At 48.1% G+C, this 16,111-nt stretch overlaps 1 protein-coding gene across 2 annotated transcripts in view; it reads right to left on the bottom strand.

The window, feature by feature from the left end:
• Positions 1 to 16,111, bottom strand: part of Ddr (discoidin domain-containing receptor 2) — a 174,161-nt gene that overhangs the window by 80,750 nt on the left and 77,300 nt on the right. For both annotated transcript variants that reach the window (XM_076893431.1, XM_076893440.1), the window contains exon 2: positions 2,789 to 3,033. In XM_076893431.1, the coding sequence (XP_076749546.1) occupies positions 2,789 to 2,969 (181 nt within the window). In that variant the 5' untranslated portion in view covers positions 2,970 to 3,033. The remainder of the gene's footprint in view (positions 1 to 2,788; positions 3,034 to 16,111) is intronic.

The following is a 16,111-nucleotide window of genomic DNA, read 5'->3' as shown; positions in this document are numbered from 1 at the left end:
CCTTTCAGTGATCGCGGTTGACTCTACGAATCGGCGAGATACGATGAGGAGAACTTTTCGAGATATTACAGTTAAAAAAGCGCTGACAGAAGGGGTGGAAGATGGTGCTGTAGCGTTGAAGGGTTGTAACAGACAACCCTTTAAGTTCTTTAGAGTGTGTTTGCGTTATTTTATCGAGCCTATCTCCTATTTACATTTTTCATTTTTCAAATTGAAACCAGTGTAAATATTAAGAATTATAGCTGGGGTTATACATTTATAAAGTTATAGAAATATATATGGACTGGTACATATTACTAAGTTGCTTTTCGCCAGAACATAGTCACGTGGTTGGGACAACCTACATTACTTGTTCTTACCATTACAATTTCGCGTACATCTGTGCCAGTTGTTTAGAGTACCCCGAAACACTTATTCTGAATACCACTCGATCTACTAGTACACGTAGCGTACCAAATGCTTGTCATTTACATCCAACACGTGTTCCTATTCATCTGTGTAACGGCGAAACTGAAACACGAGGAATAATTCTACGGCTTATTACGTAACCAGCGTAAACTGATTTAACTACCGTTTGGAAATTTCGTTAACCTATACAATTCGCTAATTCTCTTCTTTGAAGCATTCGAAAGGGGTATCTGAAGGACGAAACGGTTGGTCGATGAAATCGCTGGGATATTATTCAAAGTCCGATCTTTTTTTGATAATCACATCACAATTTATGGAAAAGACTCGAAATTTGATTGATAATAATTTCCTCTCTTTTCCTTTCAAAATTTACGAAACGATCCGCTTTATTTTTACCTACATACCTACTGAAGCGCTCGTTCGTAATTAGCAGCTGCTCCGAACGGCACTCTAATTGAAGTCTGTAATCCGGCCGGTCTTTAACCGAGTATTGTTCCCCGTTGTTCAGGCGGGTTAATTAAACAAGCCGAATATAATAAACTCGGCGCAATGCGGAGAACGACGGGGCGCAATCGGTTGCCATTCTCATGCAGCAGAGTGAAAAAAAAAGGAAAAAAAAGAACGCGGATCGACGTGCGATTTGAAGGACCGCCACTTGAAGCTATTTTTCTTGGCCACCGTTGGCCCATTGACTCGTGAATACCGGAACCCATCGATCGCCGGAAAGGCTCTCGCTTTTCCTCAATGCTACGCGGCGTTAATTAAAGCCACCTGAAAAGACGGCAGGCCACTATTTCCATCGCCCTCGATGCAAATAATTCTGACTAATTGAAATACAATTATCTGGAAAGCCGGGTGAAGGACGGATGGTGCTTTTTTTAGCATGCGAACGAATTGACGGAGAACGACATGCTTTCGTCGAAAATAATCTGTAGCATGACGGAACGAGTTCGTTTACTTCTGAACAGCTATTAGATGGTACTGTTCATTCCCAGCGGGATATGTTCTTAGGGCACGTGAATTTTTTCGCCGCGTCTACGTGCTCCGTCCTCGTGTACAACTCGTGTTTAAAACATTCTTCCCGGCGTACACGTAGAGGCTTTCCTGTAATGTGGTACGAACGCAAATAAGAATAAAGGAAAACGATGCGAATGAAGCTTTCATGAATAGCAGATTCCCACTGAGAACAGAGCGTTTCGCGTAATATTTTCCACGGGAAACAAAAGATATTAAAACCGAGAAGGAACAAAAAAATGACAACGGCGTGTACGCGGAAACAAGAAGTAAAAAGATCGCAATTAGCGAATAAACCATATGGGAACGTTGCCGTTGGAAAAAGGAGAGGAAGGAGAAGAAGAGGAGGAACAGGAACGTCGCGTCGTATTTCAGAGAATTCGTACCCGCGCGCTTTACCACCGGCCGCGATTACGTCCCCGTATCCACGCGTGTAATTTCCTTGCCAATTCCCGGGCTGAATGACGGACAAATTCGCTAAATCAATAAAAATTTCGCGCTCGCGCCGCGGCGTATCCGAGACGGACCCGTATCTCGTTCGCGTGTGCACCACGCCGTCGTAATTGTATATTACCGCGGCCAAAGTGCCACTCGGCTCCGGCGTGTTTGCGTCCGGAAGCCACCGTCTCCCGGTGCGCAGTAGAAAAATTTAAATTTTACAGCCCGACTTTCGTAGGCGACGCGCGCGTATTACGCTCCCTCGATTCTCTCTCTCTCTTTCTCTCCCTTTCACTCCTCTTTCTCCGCGTCTCGCTCAGATGGTATCAGGGGAAGAGAAATCCGTGCAGAATCCCCGGAGGCAGTGTGTACGTCGCGCAACCCACTCTCCCCCACGGTGTTCAAGCCGGCGTGTGTGTATACACGCGAGAACAAAGGGGAGAAAAAATTTCGGAATAATTTTTCTCCGCTTTAGCATCCGGCGATATTACCGTGGAAGCCAACGGGAAAGACAAAACTAAGGTAAATTCATTTTCGCGGAATAGTCGCCGCACAAATGGAACAATATTTTTCCTTCGTTTCACCTTTTTCTCCCCTTTATCTGGCGAAATGACCCGCGTGAACCATGAGTTAGACGACACCGGATATACGTTTCCCGCGACAGACCGCGCGGGCTGTTGCAGTTCGCGTTGACCTTATACCTCGCAGCCACTCGAAATCGCTTTAACGACGGCCGCACCTGCTGCTGAACGACCCAACCGACCGATCGATTATATCTCTGTCTTCTCCTCTCCTCGCGACGCCAATTATTTTTTTTTTTTTTACTTTCACCTTTCCCCTTCCTTTTCGAGAATCTTTTCTATTAATTCCCTGGACGTATGATGTACAGCGCGAACGTCGTGAAAAAGTAAATTGCGATGCAACTCACCCAAGTCGAAGCAATGGCACCGTGGCAGAAACAGCAGAACGAGGACGCCGATCAGAAGTCCTCCGCGAGGACCCGGGTCTGGTCTGAGCTCGAGAATTGGCATGTTGCTGGTGACCTGAGCCATCGGCAAGCCGGCAACCTGCTCCTCCTCATCACTAACTGTCGACGATCCTGACCGCATCGGTCATCGAGCACGTTCCTGGCATTGCGATGGCCAAAAGGCGGTGAGTGTTCTCGCCGATATCCTGCGCATAGAGTAATCCCTGTTAATCCTCTGGCGGGCGCCGCTGAAACCTCGCTAATAGACGCTCTCCAACCGGTTAGTAATATAAGCGAGCCGACGGATTGACATTAATACGATCCGGCTGCGGGGAAGGAACCAAGTTTAAATTATCGTCCACGTGGACGCTAAAAATGTAGAAAATGATAAATGACAGGAGGATTGGCAAGCATTAACGAAGATATTTCATGCACATACGAAGTTTCAGCTCTAACTTTAAATGGCCGCAACGCGCTGACATTAATACGATTTATGAAGACACGGTAATAATTTCAGTTCGAATTTTTACATGATATTAGATTACCATTTTTCCCCTGTCACCTGAATAAATAACAGGCGGATCGAAGCGACGTACGCATTAAGATATCACTGGAAGCGGAAAGTTTCGCTTTCACGTTTAAATAGTGAAACTACCGATTGAATTTATTATAGGATACTCCTCGCGAGCCAGCGGAAGTCGGAATCGAATCATGTTACAGAGTCGACGTTACAGAGGCCGAGCGAGCCTCTTTCAGACACGGGCATAATTCGAGCTGAAATTGGTGGCTCTTCCAGAACCTGATCGGTTCTCTTTGAAATCGGTAGAGCTACCAAATGCCCCGGTTGGATTCGCGTTGCCAATCGGTGGCGAGGACTGAGATCCAGTTATGTCACGCCGCAGCGAAATTCGATTCAATCCCTCTCGAAATAGAGACGCTTAAAGTGCACTCAAATCTTAAAGAACAGTGGTACACGTTATCCAGCCAGGCGTGACTCGCAAGATCGTAAATTCTGGTGACACTCGTGCCGCTTCTATTGAAATTTCAGTAGAACGTATGCGACCAGTAGAATTACACAGCGTTTGGTCAGACGACGCGGTAACCGACTTGCGATAACGGCTCGCGTAACAGTTCGAAACCAGGTCACTCTTGATTCGACGAAATGTTTCACAATCAACTTTTTCACTCGATTTATTGGCTTGTGGTCCGCGTTGTGGTATCAAGTGCGGGTCAACCGGATTTTATTGTGCCGCGTAAGTTTCGACTCGGTCCCGACTCTCGCATTGAATAAGAACCAATCTACTTCAATTCGTATCGAATGAAATCCAATCGTGCTCTATTCGTATCGAAACGGGACCTACGAGCTGCTATCGCGTCGAGTAAAGCTTTATAGGTCTCAGTCGTCACACGGTAAGAACGGATCACCGTGTGGTATATAACTCGATTTAATTCTACCGCGTTGGCCGCGTTCGATTTGATTTCATATCGTTGAGTACGATCGTCCTCATTAACTTTTTTCAATTACAGCTACCCTCGTTGTATCTCGCAATCGATTAATGTACGACGAGCGATTCGGATAATCGGCTTCGTTCGAGAATTTTATATCCAAATTCGTAAAGAGAAATAGAGAGTATTGTCCGTAGTTCGAAAACACTTTTACTCGAAGGGTATTGAACTTTTCACCCCGATGTAGGTCAGGACCGGCGCTAAAACTGTGTGCGGGAAATCTTACAAAGTGTGAGTAGCCGCGGGATCACGTGTGTCCCGCATGAATAATTTATTAATGTTAGTTCGCCGGGGATAAAATTTTAATTGCAACTTCGTTACTAATGGACAGGATCGTTCCCGGAGAAAACGTTGAGGGACCGTGGAACGGCAATTGCTTTGCACGAACACGCAGGTTATACAACCGGCGCATGCACACGATGATGGACGACAAGCGGCGTTGCAAACACGTCTCGCGTTACTACGTTAACGTCTGTTATATCTCGCGATCGTTCCTACGTTGGTGCACTTACGCTTTGCTCAAACAAAAATTTCCCCTAACGATACCTCTCTTCGCGCGACGTGTCGCACGTACAACAAGAGTTTCGTACGTTCCACTTTCGAACTATAACGCTCGCGAGCCCTGCACACGACTTCGTTGAATTCGTGCGTCTTCTATTTCTGTTTAAAAAATAACCACACGCGCCATGAGCTAAAAATTTCTCAGGAAAACACCGGAAATCCCTTCGTTCGTTGAATTCAATCACCGTTGGCATCCGTTAGGCGTACACTTCCGCCGTTTAGCCCTTCCTCGTCGCTGTAGGTTCGTGCATCGCGCTGCTGGGATTCGTTCGAACCTGCTAGTTATTCCGACCGCGTCGTTCCATGTACGAAGTTTCCGGGCCGTGTACAACTATGTACGTACCGGAGCTCGAGCTGCAAGAACGGTGTACGAGCGAGAGGAAAGCCGCTCTAAACAATCCGCGCGCGGTCTGAGGGGTAGAAATAATTAGCGGCGTCGCGACTTTAATCTGGCGACATTACAGCGGCATTAGAAGCGGCGTATGATATATACCCGGTGTGCTACGTGTTTACGCGGCCGCGGATCGTCCTTTCGCTAATTGAACGTTACTTACTGCGGCGTCGCGTTTTAAGTAGAAACGAAACGTTAATCGTCGGACGGCCGAGCGACTCTACGGCCGCTACGCCGGAAACTGGGGAATAATAATATCGAGGAAATAATTGGACGGTTCCATACCATAGCAACGTTGCGAATGCCAAATTCCCCGAAACTGAGATAACAACCTGAGATAACACCGCAGCATTGTAAGTGCTATTGTGCATAGTTGCGGTTGATATTACAGCGAGTCCAATATCTCGCGCAGGGCAAATAGCTACACAATTTAAGCATAAACATTCTCGTTACGACCCACAACTCATCTTTCTAACAATCCTCTCGCGAAATTTTACGTTCTCGCGTTTGCTGCCGTAGTCGCCGATTAATCGTGTTTACAACGGAAATCGTAACAGGGACGATAGACGATAAGTCGGTTTCGAGTACTATACGGGGAAGGATGGGGGTGAACAACGAGGAAGGGCGGAAATGAGCGTAGATCCGAGCGCGTTATTTCCACTGCTGTAAGACGTGGGAAACGAGATGCTGGTGAATTTATATCGTATAAATATATGATGGCGAAGTTCAGTATCACCGGAACTGGAGGAACACGTTTCTGTTTTCCGTGTAACATTTCAAGGATGCGCGGGCAGCCTCGTGCGGCGTCTGATATATAGCTATAGAATACGAAGCGGCTCGTAAAGCCGTCAGAAACAAGTGTTACGCCCTGTATCGAGGTTGTAAGATATGGCGGTATGCATGTACCCCGAAACCTATAATGGAACTTCGAGATCGGACGCTTTGAATAGCCGATCGCGCGGTCGCGGGTGTAAAATTACCCGACGCGTTCACCGGCTACCTACGAACGTGGTCGCTATAATTTTAAATCGACTGGAATCGACGTGAAATTAGGAGCCCGCCATAATCCCGGTGATTACGCGTCGATGGGAACACGCTCACCAGCCAAGCCAGCCGATGGTGTACCACGTGTAACGCGAAATTTGTTAAATTACAATCTCCTGGAAAAATCGAGTCCTCTAAGGGCGACCCAGTCGACGTACTTCGCCACCTTTTTCTCTCACTCTAATTATTCGCAGCTATCGATCGTCCACCGGCAACGAGCGCGGAAGAGATCGAATTACACGCACCCTCAAGCCACGCGTTGTTCGAGTGATACAACGTTGCGATCGTTCGATGAGTTGTAACGACGTTGCTGTCGAAGGACACCATGAAAATTCCTCATTACGCTCTTTAATTATTTTTCAAATCAAATTGCCAGGATTTCCAATACATTCTGAAACTAACGTTCGAGTTTCCGATCTCTGGCGATTACTTTCAGCGACACGATCTCGCCAACTGTGACGAATTCATCGTACAAGCTTGCAGGCATTTATATTTTTGCTCGTAGGGCCATTAAATCACGAGCTCGCAGCTTACGACGATTCACTTTGCCAAGCGGACGATGTAAATCACGCGAATCGGCTATGATTAACGTTTAGACGAGTGAAGGGATCAAGATTTCAAGGAGGCAATTTGTCACGGACCGCGAAAACATGGCAGCTGAATTACGGGCCGCGATAAATTTTCTGTTAATACACACCATTGGAATAAATTGAGAACAAACAGCGTCGGTTCGAATGTCCCGGACTCTTTGTCATCGTGGCGCACGGTGAACATTGGAATCACGTTGAACGTCAAAAGAACAGCGTGACGTCGGGCTGGAACTGGAACTTGGAACTGGGTCAACGTCGTTACTCGACGAAGAATCGAATTCATTAGACGCCCTATGTAACGAACGTTAAAAACAATCGTTGCTTCCGGTCACTTCAACGCGGCGCTGAAATTATCTCGGAATTATATTCAGCCGGGTCTGAATTGCTTTTCAAATAACATCCCATCCCAGAGATCATTCCTATAGAAAACATCGAGTTGTAAACTGCCTCCACGGAACGATTCACCTAACAAATACCGTTCGCGGGTATCAAAAAAACTTCCACCCTTAACCTCTTAAACGCCAACTTTTATCTATACGGTAGACTGTTTAAGTTTAATTTTATTCCGCATACAATTTCCGTCCGTTTAGTTGGCCGACTCTCGATCCGCTGGCGAACGACGGATCTTTGTTCGCGGTGGAAAAAAGTTCCGTTCGACTGCTTAAGCTCGGATTGGGTATCGATAAGGAAAGGGAGCGAATTCGTACCCGTGCAAGAAAGGTCAGACTGAAGCAGTAATCTAAACTTTAACCTTTACCCAGCTTCTACGTTTCATCGTGGTAAGAAGGTACGATGCGAGTGACATTTATTGATCGTTATACAACCCCGATCACGCGCGTGTTCATTCGTCGTTAATTCGACGAAGAATAACGTAGCCGACTAAGAGCTTTAAAAGTTTGCCCTTGGACGTGGGTATTCCCTTTCCAATCTCAGAAAGGGTTAATATTATCCGTAACAGCTTTCGTTCCATCGCTATTTACGTAGCAACCCTCCTGCGACGTCCCGGTCAATCCATCCTATCCACCTGTTATAACCCTCGAACCCAAGCGACGCACACGGGAACGGAAAGAAAAAGAAGAAGGACGAGGGGGGGCATCGGTGAATGGGTTCCACAGAGTGGTCCCAAACAGGAGCAAGACCGTCGACTCTTTTGTGCCGGTTCGATAGCCCGTGCAAGGCAAACAAGCCTACGGGACACGAAACAGGCTCCGCGATGCGGAAGCGAGCTCCGCTTCCGTCCAATTCCACTCGCCGGACCTTCCTCCTTCCGTTCACGGGATGTCGAGCAGCGTCATTACGTCGTATGCAGACGAGCCGACGGTTCGGCTCGTAGCTCGCGCGGGACAGAAGTGAAACACGGGCCAGGAATACGCAAAAGGGGCTGGGACTAAACGAAAGAATTTTTGGATGCAAATTTTATTCCGTTTCCTTCCTCGAGGCACCCTGCCACCCATCCCAAGTCGGCTCCCCCATCGCCCTTTCACTCAGCCTTTTTCCACCCCGACTTTTCCCGTCCCTACGACTCGCCAGTTTCTTTTAACCGGCCTTTCTTTACCCGTCGATCCCGCGGGATCTTTTACGTGTCGCCGAGCAACCCCGACAGAGTTATCACGGACAGTTTTTCCGCGGCGGACCGCGAACTTTCGACCGAGTTCGCAGATCGTGAAACGAATCTGCCCGGTGGATCACGTCCTCCCGGCGGACGCCGGAAGAAACGCGGCGCGAGCAACGGAGTTAATGAATTCCGACGGGCCGCCCTTCGATGGCCCCTGGGACGGCCGGACCGCACCGACAGCTTCATCCGCCACGAGGAAAGATTTTCAGCTCGACGTCCCGTCCCACCGTGGGACCGTTTCGTTCGAACGACACCGACTCGAACTCGGAGAAATAAATGGAAACGTTTCACTTAAACTGTTTTCTTCTTTTTTTTTCGTTCAGTTGATCAATTTAGAACGATGAGTATTTTCGTCGCGTGGGTGAGTAAAGATCTGACACGATTCGATTGGTATGTCGGAAGTTACCATTTTGAGATACCTTGGCACTGGTTGAGTGAAACTAGAGGAATTGTAACGAATAGATTGAAGTTGTTTCGAGATTGGTTAATGGCCATCGAGAAAGCTAAATCTTACTTAGAAATGGCAGTGAAAGCGTGAAATTTGCTAAGTCCCGAGGCTGGGCTAATGCACTATGAATTACCCGGGGGGGAGCAAAAAGTGGAGACGGAACGGTAAGCAAGCTTCCTCGAGGGTCGGAGTAAACGTGTAACGGAAGGGAAGTGCGAGAAAGTTTTAGTCCGGCAAGTCCGACGTCGTTAAGCAAGGATTTGCCAATCCTTCGAAGAGGATAACATCTATGTAGGTTGACCCCAGGCATTCTTGGATACACCTTACAATCCAGAGAATCTTCTTTCGGGAACGGATCCAGCTTGCCTTTAAGAGGTCGATCGATAACGCGTGCTCGGTCTCGGTTACATCGAATTCGACTTTCGCGATTTCTTTCGAATCCCAACTTCTCGCCATCTACTTTTCTTTCCGTTACACATTCGAGTACTCATGGCTCGGTTCTTGGAACTGTCGATGGACTCGGGAAAACGGGGATCATTCGATCGAGAGAATGGCTACGTTCGACAAATTTCGCTTGGATTTTGAATTCCACGTTTGCGTCTGCACGAGATGAAATTTTCACGAGAGAATTTCACGTTTCGCCGAACTCGGATTCGCTTGGCACGACTACGGCATTGTATTTTTGTCGGGTACAAGAATTTTTCGAAAGAATGGAGCGATTTTTGCGTCGTGAAACGCAGGTATGGGCGACGTTGGATCGCGGGAGTGGTCTGACCATCGACGACCGTGTTCCACTGAAATTCTGCTGAATCCAGTTCGCTGCGAGCGCGTCGGAAGACGTGTCGCATATCCGTCTCTTCAAATTTTTCGATAAATTTTACTCCCCCGCATATTTCCCGCTGCTTTTTAATTAAAAGATCAAAGATCGCACTCCGAATGTACGTGGCTACTGGTAAAATGACTTTTCCCGCCTTTGCATTAAGTAATAAAGAGCCAAGACGAACCATGCTCGAACGATGGCAATTTTTTACACGACCGTTACTCCTCCGAGTGCAGGCTGGTTATTAAAGCAGCTTAATTTATATTTTTCATTAGCAGGAAATGTAGATATCTGACTTGAAGCTTTACTTAATTAAATTGCTATACAAACGACACCGTCGCGGATAGGTGGTTCGCATTGAAATAACCCGGGTTGAAAGGGAGAACGAATAATAGAGAGAAAGAGAGAGAGAGAGGAAGAGAGAGAAAGAGAGTGACGAAGAGGGAAAAGTACAAGTTGGCGTTAATATTCGCGGTGAAATGATATTTTGAAAGTAGAAAAGCGCGGTACTAAAGGTAAAACGGACGGATGAACGTCGAGCGGTGATTCGACAAGGATGGAGGGAACTGGAACTGACGAAATGAAATTGTAATTGCAGCCTGAAAAACGAGGCGGGGACGAATTCGGACACGGACGGACTTCGCGAAGCGAAACAATCGCGGCAGACATTTCGAGAATCTCGGTCTCGGAGCCGGAAGGCGGGTATCAGTGAGAGACTCGAAAATTTCGAGGACTTTTAAACGCGTTAATGACGGGCATTCACTCCGTACGACTGGACGCGTTGGATTTCCGCCAATCAGCCGAGCAATTAGCGGAATTCACCGAACGTGCTTACTCGGTAACCGAGTGAAACGATCCGCGCGGGCGAAACGGCACGTTGTCATTTTTAATGCGTGGCTACGATCGAACTGAATTCAACGCGTTCGACGACGAATTGTCTCAAGTTTCCATGCATCGTTCGTTCGTATCGGTAGCGCATCGATGAGCAAAGAAAAGATAATTTGTTAAACCCCAGAAACCGAAAATATCGCGCACAAACATCGTACGAAATCGCGTTATCCTCAATGCCAAATCGATCTAAGCCATTTCAGCTATCGAATCAACATCAGCGAACGAAAAACACGATCGAATCGGTGCAGCGTCGCTGGGAATCGATCAAATAAAGAGACCATCCGCGTTTACAGCGAATCGAACGACGAAACGAACTGATTAACTAAATACAATCTCCATAAATCCTGGAACCCGTCGAATTCGCGATCCGCCATAAATTCGCCCCGCGCGAGAGGGAGGAAGGGTTGCGACGGGTGTATGAAAATCAGCTGACAGTATTTATCATAACGCTGGGAGATAGCGTATCGCGTAAAGCGGACGCGAAAGAACGAACACCGGAGCGGGGCTTGGTACCGGTTAATTTCCGTTTGGCTAGCGCAACGAGTGTTTCCCGCGAGTCGACGCGCGACTCCCTACTCCTGTTTAACACACGTGTGCCATCGTTGCACGCGCACACTTTCGTGTATCGAGGACCACGCGTGATCGTGTGCGAACAGCTATGTCCAAGTGCGACGTACCGTCGCGACGCGATCTCTGTGCACATGTTGTTGTAAATCGCAATGGGGTTGCTCGGACGACGCTGGCAATCGGCTCGTTGAGCGGGTCGTTTCTATAATTTGAAGACACTCGATTGTTCTATCGTAACGTGACATTGCGCGAGGGTTGAATTCGAAACGCTCCTTGCTCGCGGCTCGCCGGGTGGAAATTGCACGAGTTTTGATAGTTTAGTTGCGAAACGAGGTAGAATGGGTTTGCACAAAGCGGTAGCTGATTCGCGACTTGATACCACACTTCAATGGCCGACGTCAGCTTGCAATTTGGCAAACACGCTTGCTATTCAATGCAGCACAAATTTCGATTTAACATCGGGGGAACGGGGTTTGAATTTTATCTAGGATCACGTCAAAATTCACTTACGCACTACAATTTCGTTGCAAGTATTATCCGATCAGATTGTTTACAATGTTCCCCGCTGTTTTACGTGCCAACGATTCCCGACCCCCGGACATGCAAATAAATCGAACCTAACGTAAAACATATAAACACTACTCGACCGCAACAAAAATGATTCGCGTTAATTAATATCCTTATCAGAACAAATCTCTGCGTGTTCCAATCGAACCAGCGAAATCTATCGTGCCCCATTGTATGCGCACGTGCGCAAACTGTCCAGTATGTAAACCAGCATGCAAACACGCGTCCTCGCATACAGACGCGTCATAAGACGCGAGCATACGCTCCGCTCCGATATCTGCGCGCGTACACGCGCATTGTCCGACGATGCCGGGGAAACGCGCTCGATGCACGACAACACGCGACAGCCGCCCCCCATTCCGTCTAATGTTTTACAATGGCCGTGCTTTGATAACCGGGTACCTAAACGGTGCACCACAGGCTATTTAAAAGGTAAGACTGAAAATGTTCCAACGTTCCGCCCGCGGCCCGATATTATTCAATGTATCGCCATTGTCCGCGGGGAAACAGTGGCGTTGGTGCAGATGAATCGCGCGCGGAAACTCGAAAACTCGTTGTCTAGCGGAGCACTCACCGGCGGGGAATTTCGTCGGTTTCGAAACGCGTACCGTTGCGCGGCACGGGCTGCGGCCCCGAAAATAAAAAGCCCACAGCTTCGACGAAACAATGGACAGACTTAACTTTTTCTCCGGGCCCGTAGCGCCGGGCTTTGTTCGCCGGGCTAGGCAGAATAATGTTTCACGCGCCAGTAACCGACCGTTGCTGAGCTGTTCGCGAAAAAGGAACGATCCCAATTTTTTTTACCGGCGGTCTCGTTCAAATTTCGCAAGAGCGCGCAATTTGGCTACAATTTTTTCGGCTACAACCGCACCAGATATTTCAAACGAAACTGTGTTAAGGAGAAGCGACTCGTTTTCCCCAGAGTGAAAAGAGTGTCCAATTAATTCGCGTAGGACTGTGAAACGGGAATAATTTTGGTTCGGTTAGATGTAAACTGGACGATGTTGTTCGACAAGACCGCGTTAAAGGGGAGCGACACAGTTACCGCCGATGAAAAATTATTCTCGACAGTTTTTCGATAGCGAGATATTGATATTCTATTGACGCATTCCATTTCCCGAGCATCGTTTCACATCAGTTGTGCACCATCTGGTAGAAACGTAAAAGCACGCCGACAATGTACACAGAGAATCGACCGCCACGCGGCATGCATATTGATTTCGCGTTCTATCGGTGCTAACAATTATTTCAGCCAAGCGCTTCAAAGTGGTTCCACGCACTTTCTATCAGTCGCGAGAACAAATGTTTAGGTATCACCGGGGCAATATTTAGAAATTTAATTGCGTTTCAATGCAATTTATAGCTAATTAGTAGACATCGCGGATACCGAGCTCTCGAACCCCCCGTACGGTCGAGCAAATTTTCCGTGACCCCCAGTGCTCCAATAACACCTCCATTTTTCACTCCGCAGCCTCATTTAAAACAGTGAAGTTCCGCTACAATTGCGCGGACCTATTTCCCTCGAAAAACAAATCATCGTGATGTCCAATTTCCACGTTCCCGCCGTTTACACAGTGCGCGCACAGTTTTAGGGTGTACACACCAGCTCGAGCGTGTATTTCGCGTCGGGTATCGAACGGGCCATTTTATCCGTCGCTCCATTCACGCGCACAATCGTGAGCCGCGGCTAATCGCGCTCTCACTTTAATATCGATACGTTTATACGTTTCGATACGAGTGCTCGTTCGAACCGAGGATAGCGGTCGAGTGAACGCGATCCGAACGTTTCGAGAACCACCAACGCGAACGAGAGGTTGGCTCGTTTTTCCAGCTGCGTGTAATTGGGCCGCGCGAGTCGAGACGACGCGGCGCGAGTAGAAACGGAAAGTAATGGCCGCACGTAAATCAGGAATCAGCACCCAGCCGTGGAATTCCAGATGCGTTGGGCCTCCCTGGAACGACGACGGGGCCGTGTTTCGCGAGTTTCCCGCAGATTGCATAATTTCCGCGATATTTCGTCCGGAGGTGAAGCAGTCCGTCGACGAAGGGAACGCGAGCTTTGATTGGAGCGAGCGTCGTATCCGTGAAAAGCGCATTCGCCGACGGATTCCCTGGGCCGCGCGCGGGCGCGCCTATCACGGCGAAATGGCAACAGGGAGAACAATAAACGCCACCAGCCTGGAGGAAATATTTTAACAGGCAGCCAGGCGTCCCCCGCCCCGCCCCGCCGTACAAAGTGAGCAATTATGATCCACCCTTTACAGCACGGCGGTCTACGGTTTACGACGGGATGCCGTAGCATTTTTTATCGCGGCTTTAACGCCTGCTATTTTACGGCGCAAAGTAGTCGTTCATTATTGGAATCGCCGGAAATCTGAAGTGACGTTAAAGGAAAAAAAAGAAAAACGAAGAGCGATCGGAGGAATTAAATAAGTCTCGATCTATTTCCTCCGCGAATTATTAATGTTTATCACTGGAAATATCGAGGTTACTTCTGGCACCGGAAGCACTAAATTTGTACTCGTTAAAACAACTAAATATATTTATCTTCGTTAACTTTTCTATCGAATTAGAGTAAAAATATAATTACGAACTCTAACGGGCTTCCCAGCGTTATCGATAATCCACGATCTATCTCGCTAATCATTTAGAACTACGGAATTAAGTTACAACCGTGCTCCAGCGTCCTGGTAAATTAATCTCGCGAAGCGTCTGACAGGGAGCGTCGCAAACTCCTGCGCCACCGAGCGTCCCGTGATCTTTCCACCGCCACGTCGCGCGGCGGTTAAGAAAAATCATGGCCAGTCGAATCTCATTGCTCGAAATCCCCCCTGCGGCGAACTAAATAATAAATCGCACGCTTTGACGAACTCCATCGGTCTGGGAAAGCTCTCCCTTTACTTTGCCCGGTGGCACGGTTCGATTCACAGCGCGAAGGCGAGCCCGCAGCTTCCCCGATCCACGGCGAGCATATTCATCGTTACCAGCCAGGTCGAGACAAGACGGAGTGCCTCATGGAAGTCAAGGAAGCGTAAGGAGCTGGCGTACGAAGAGAATGGGAGTCCCTTCGAGGAATAGACCATGGTTAGCCAAACGGTCCGGAGTAGAGGGTCTCAAAATAATCTCTTTAAGAGCCGCCGCTATTCGGCAAAGCTGAAACTCAAGTTCCCGTGCTTCACCCGGTAGCTCCGTTCAATGAGCAGCCATCCATCTATACGTGATCGACCTCTTGACTTAATGACGAACGCGGCCTCTGCTCGACGACTATTATCGAACGTCGATGGAAATCGTTTCTCTCGATAGGGTGCAATAAATATATAAACACAGTCTCGATCGCGGGGGGAGACTTTCGAGACGCGTCGAGTGGCTTTTCAGATTCGTGCAGACGAAACACGCGCATGAAATAATACGTTTAATGATCTACGACGAGGATGCTTAAGTAATCTTGCAATTTAATAGGAGTTACGCGGATGGCTGTACGTTAATTACGCGAAGAAGAAACATGGTGTTCGATAAATTGTGTGCAAGGTTTCTTATCGGTCGTGGAACCGTTTCGAGTAAATTGCGTGAAAAGTGTGACCGTCGTGCGCACTGTAATTAGGTGGATGACGAGGGATGCACGGTTGCGCTGCTGTCGCCACGCTCCGCGCGGTCATTTCACCCAGGGATATCAAAAGGAATTGAAAGTCCCCCGCTATGGGAGTGCAATTTCCGCGGGAATCCGTTCGATTAAAATCGAAGAAAATAAACAACGAGCGGGACGCCGTTGTCCGACAGAGCGGCGCTTAGAAATAATTAAATGAAAAAAGTTTTCCCGTTCGTCGGAAGATTGATCGCGCGGCCCCGGTTCTTCCGTTCTCCTTCTGGTTCGACCACCGCGACAGCGCGGCCGGCAGGAAAAGGACGGTTTATCCTTTAATCGTAACTTTCCCCCCTCCTCGTGGTACGTTGCAATTCTATTAGGCACTTCTGAGCAGCGAAAATGGCGCTTTATGACGACAGTCTGGAAACTTCGGTGGCCGTCCTTGCAGCGACACAACTCACCCCATAAAGCCGGCTTTATGGGAAAACTACCGGTGACCCTCTTCCGTCGGTGTGTTTCTTCTTTCAGAAGGGAATACGTCTATAGATTCAGGTAAGTACTTCGACATCAGCGGAAACGGAATTATCGCCGGTAAATGGCCATTCATTCCGTTCGCGTTTACGTAGAACCACCTTTACGTGTTTATCCGACCGTCAGAGCAGATATTATTAATTTCATTTCCCTCCAAGTGGAGGCTATTT

The sequence above is a fragment of the Xylocopa sonorina genome, chromosome 1 (assembly GCF_050948175.1).
Source record: "Xylocopa sonorina isolate GNS202 chromosome 1, iyXylSono1_principal, whole genome shotgun sequence".
Classification (NCBI taxonomy): domain Eukaryota; kingdom Metazoa; phylum Arthropoda; class Insecta; order Hymenoptera; family Apidae; genus Xylocopa; species Xylocopa sonorina.
Note: the sequence above shows the minus strand (reverse complement) of the source record. Positions and strands in the feature narration are given on the sequence as shown.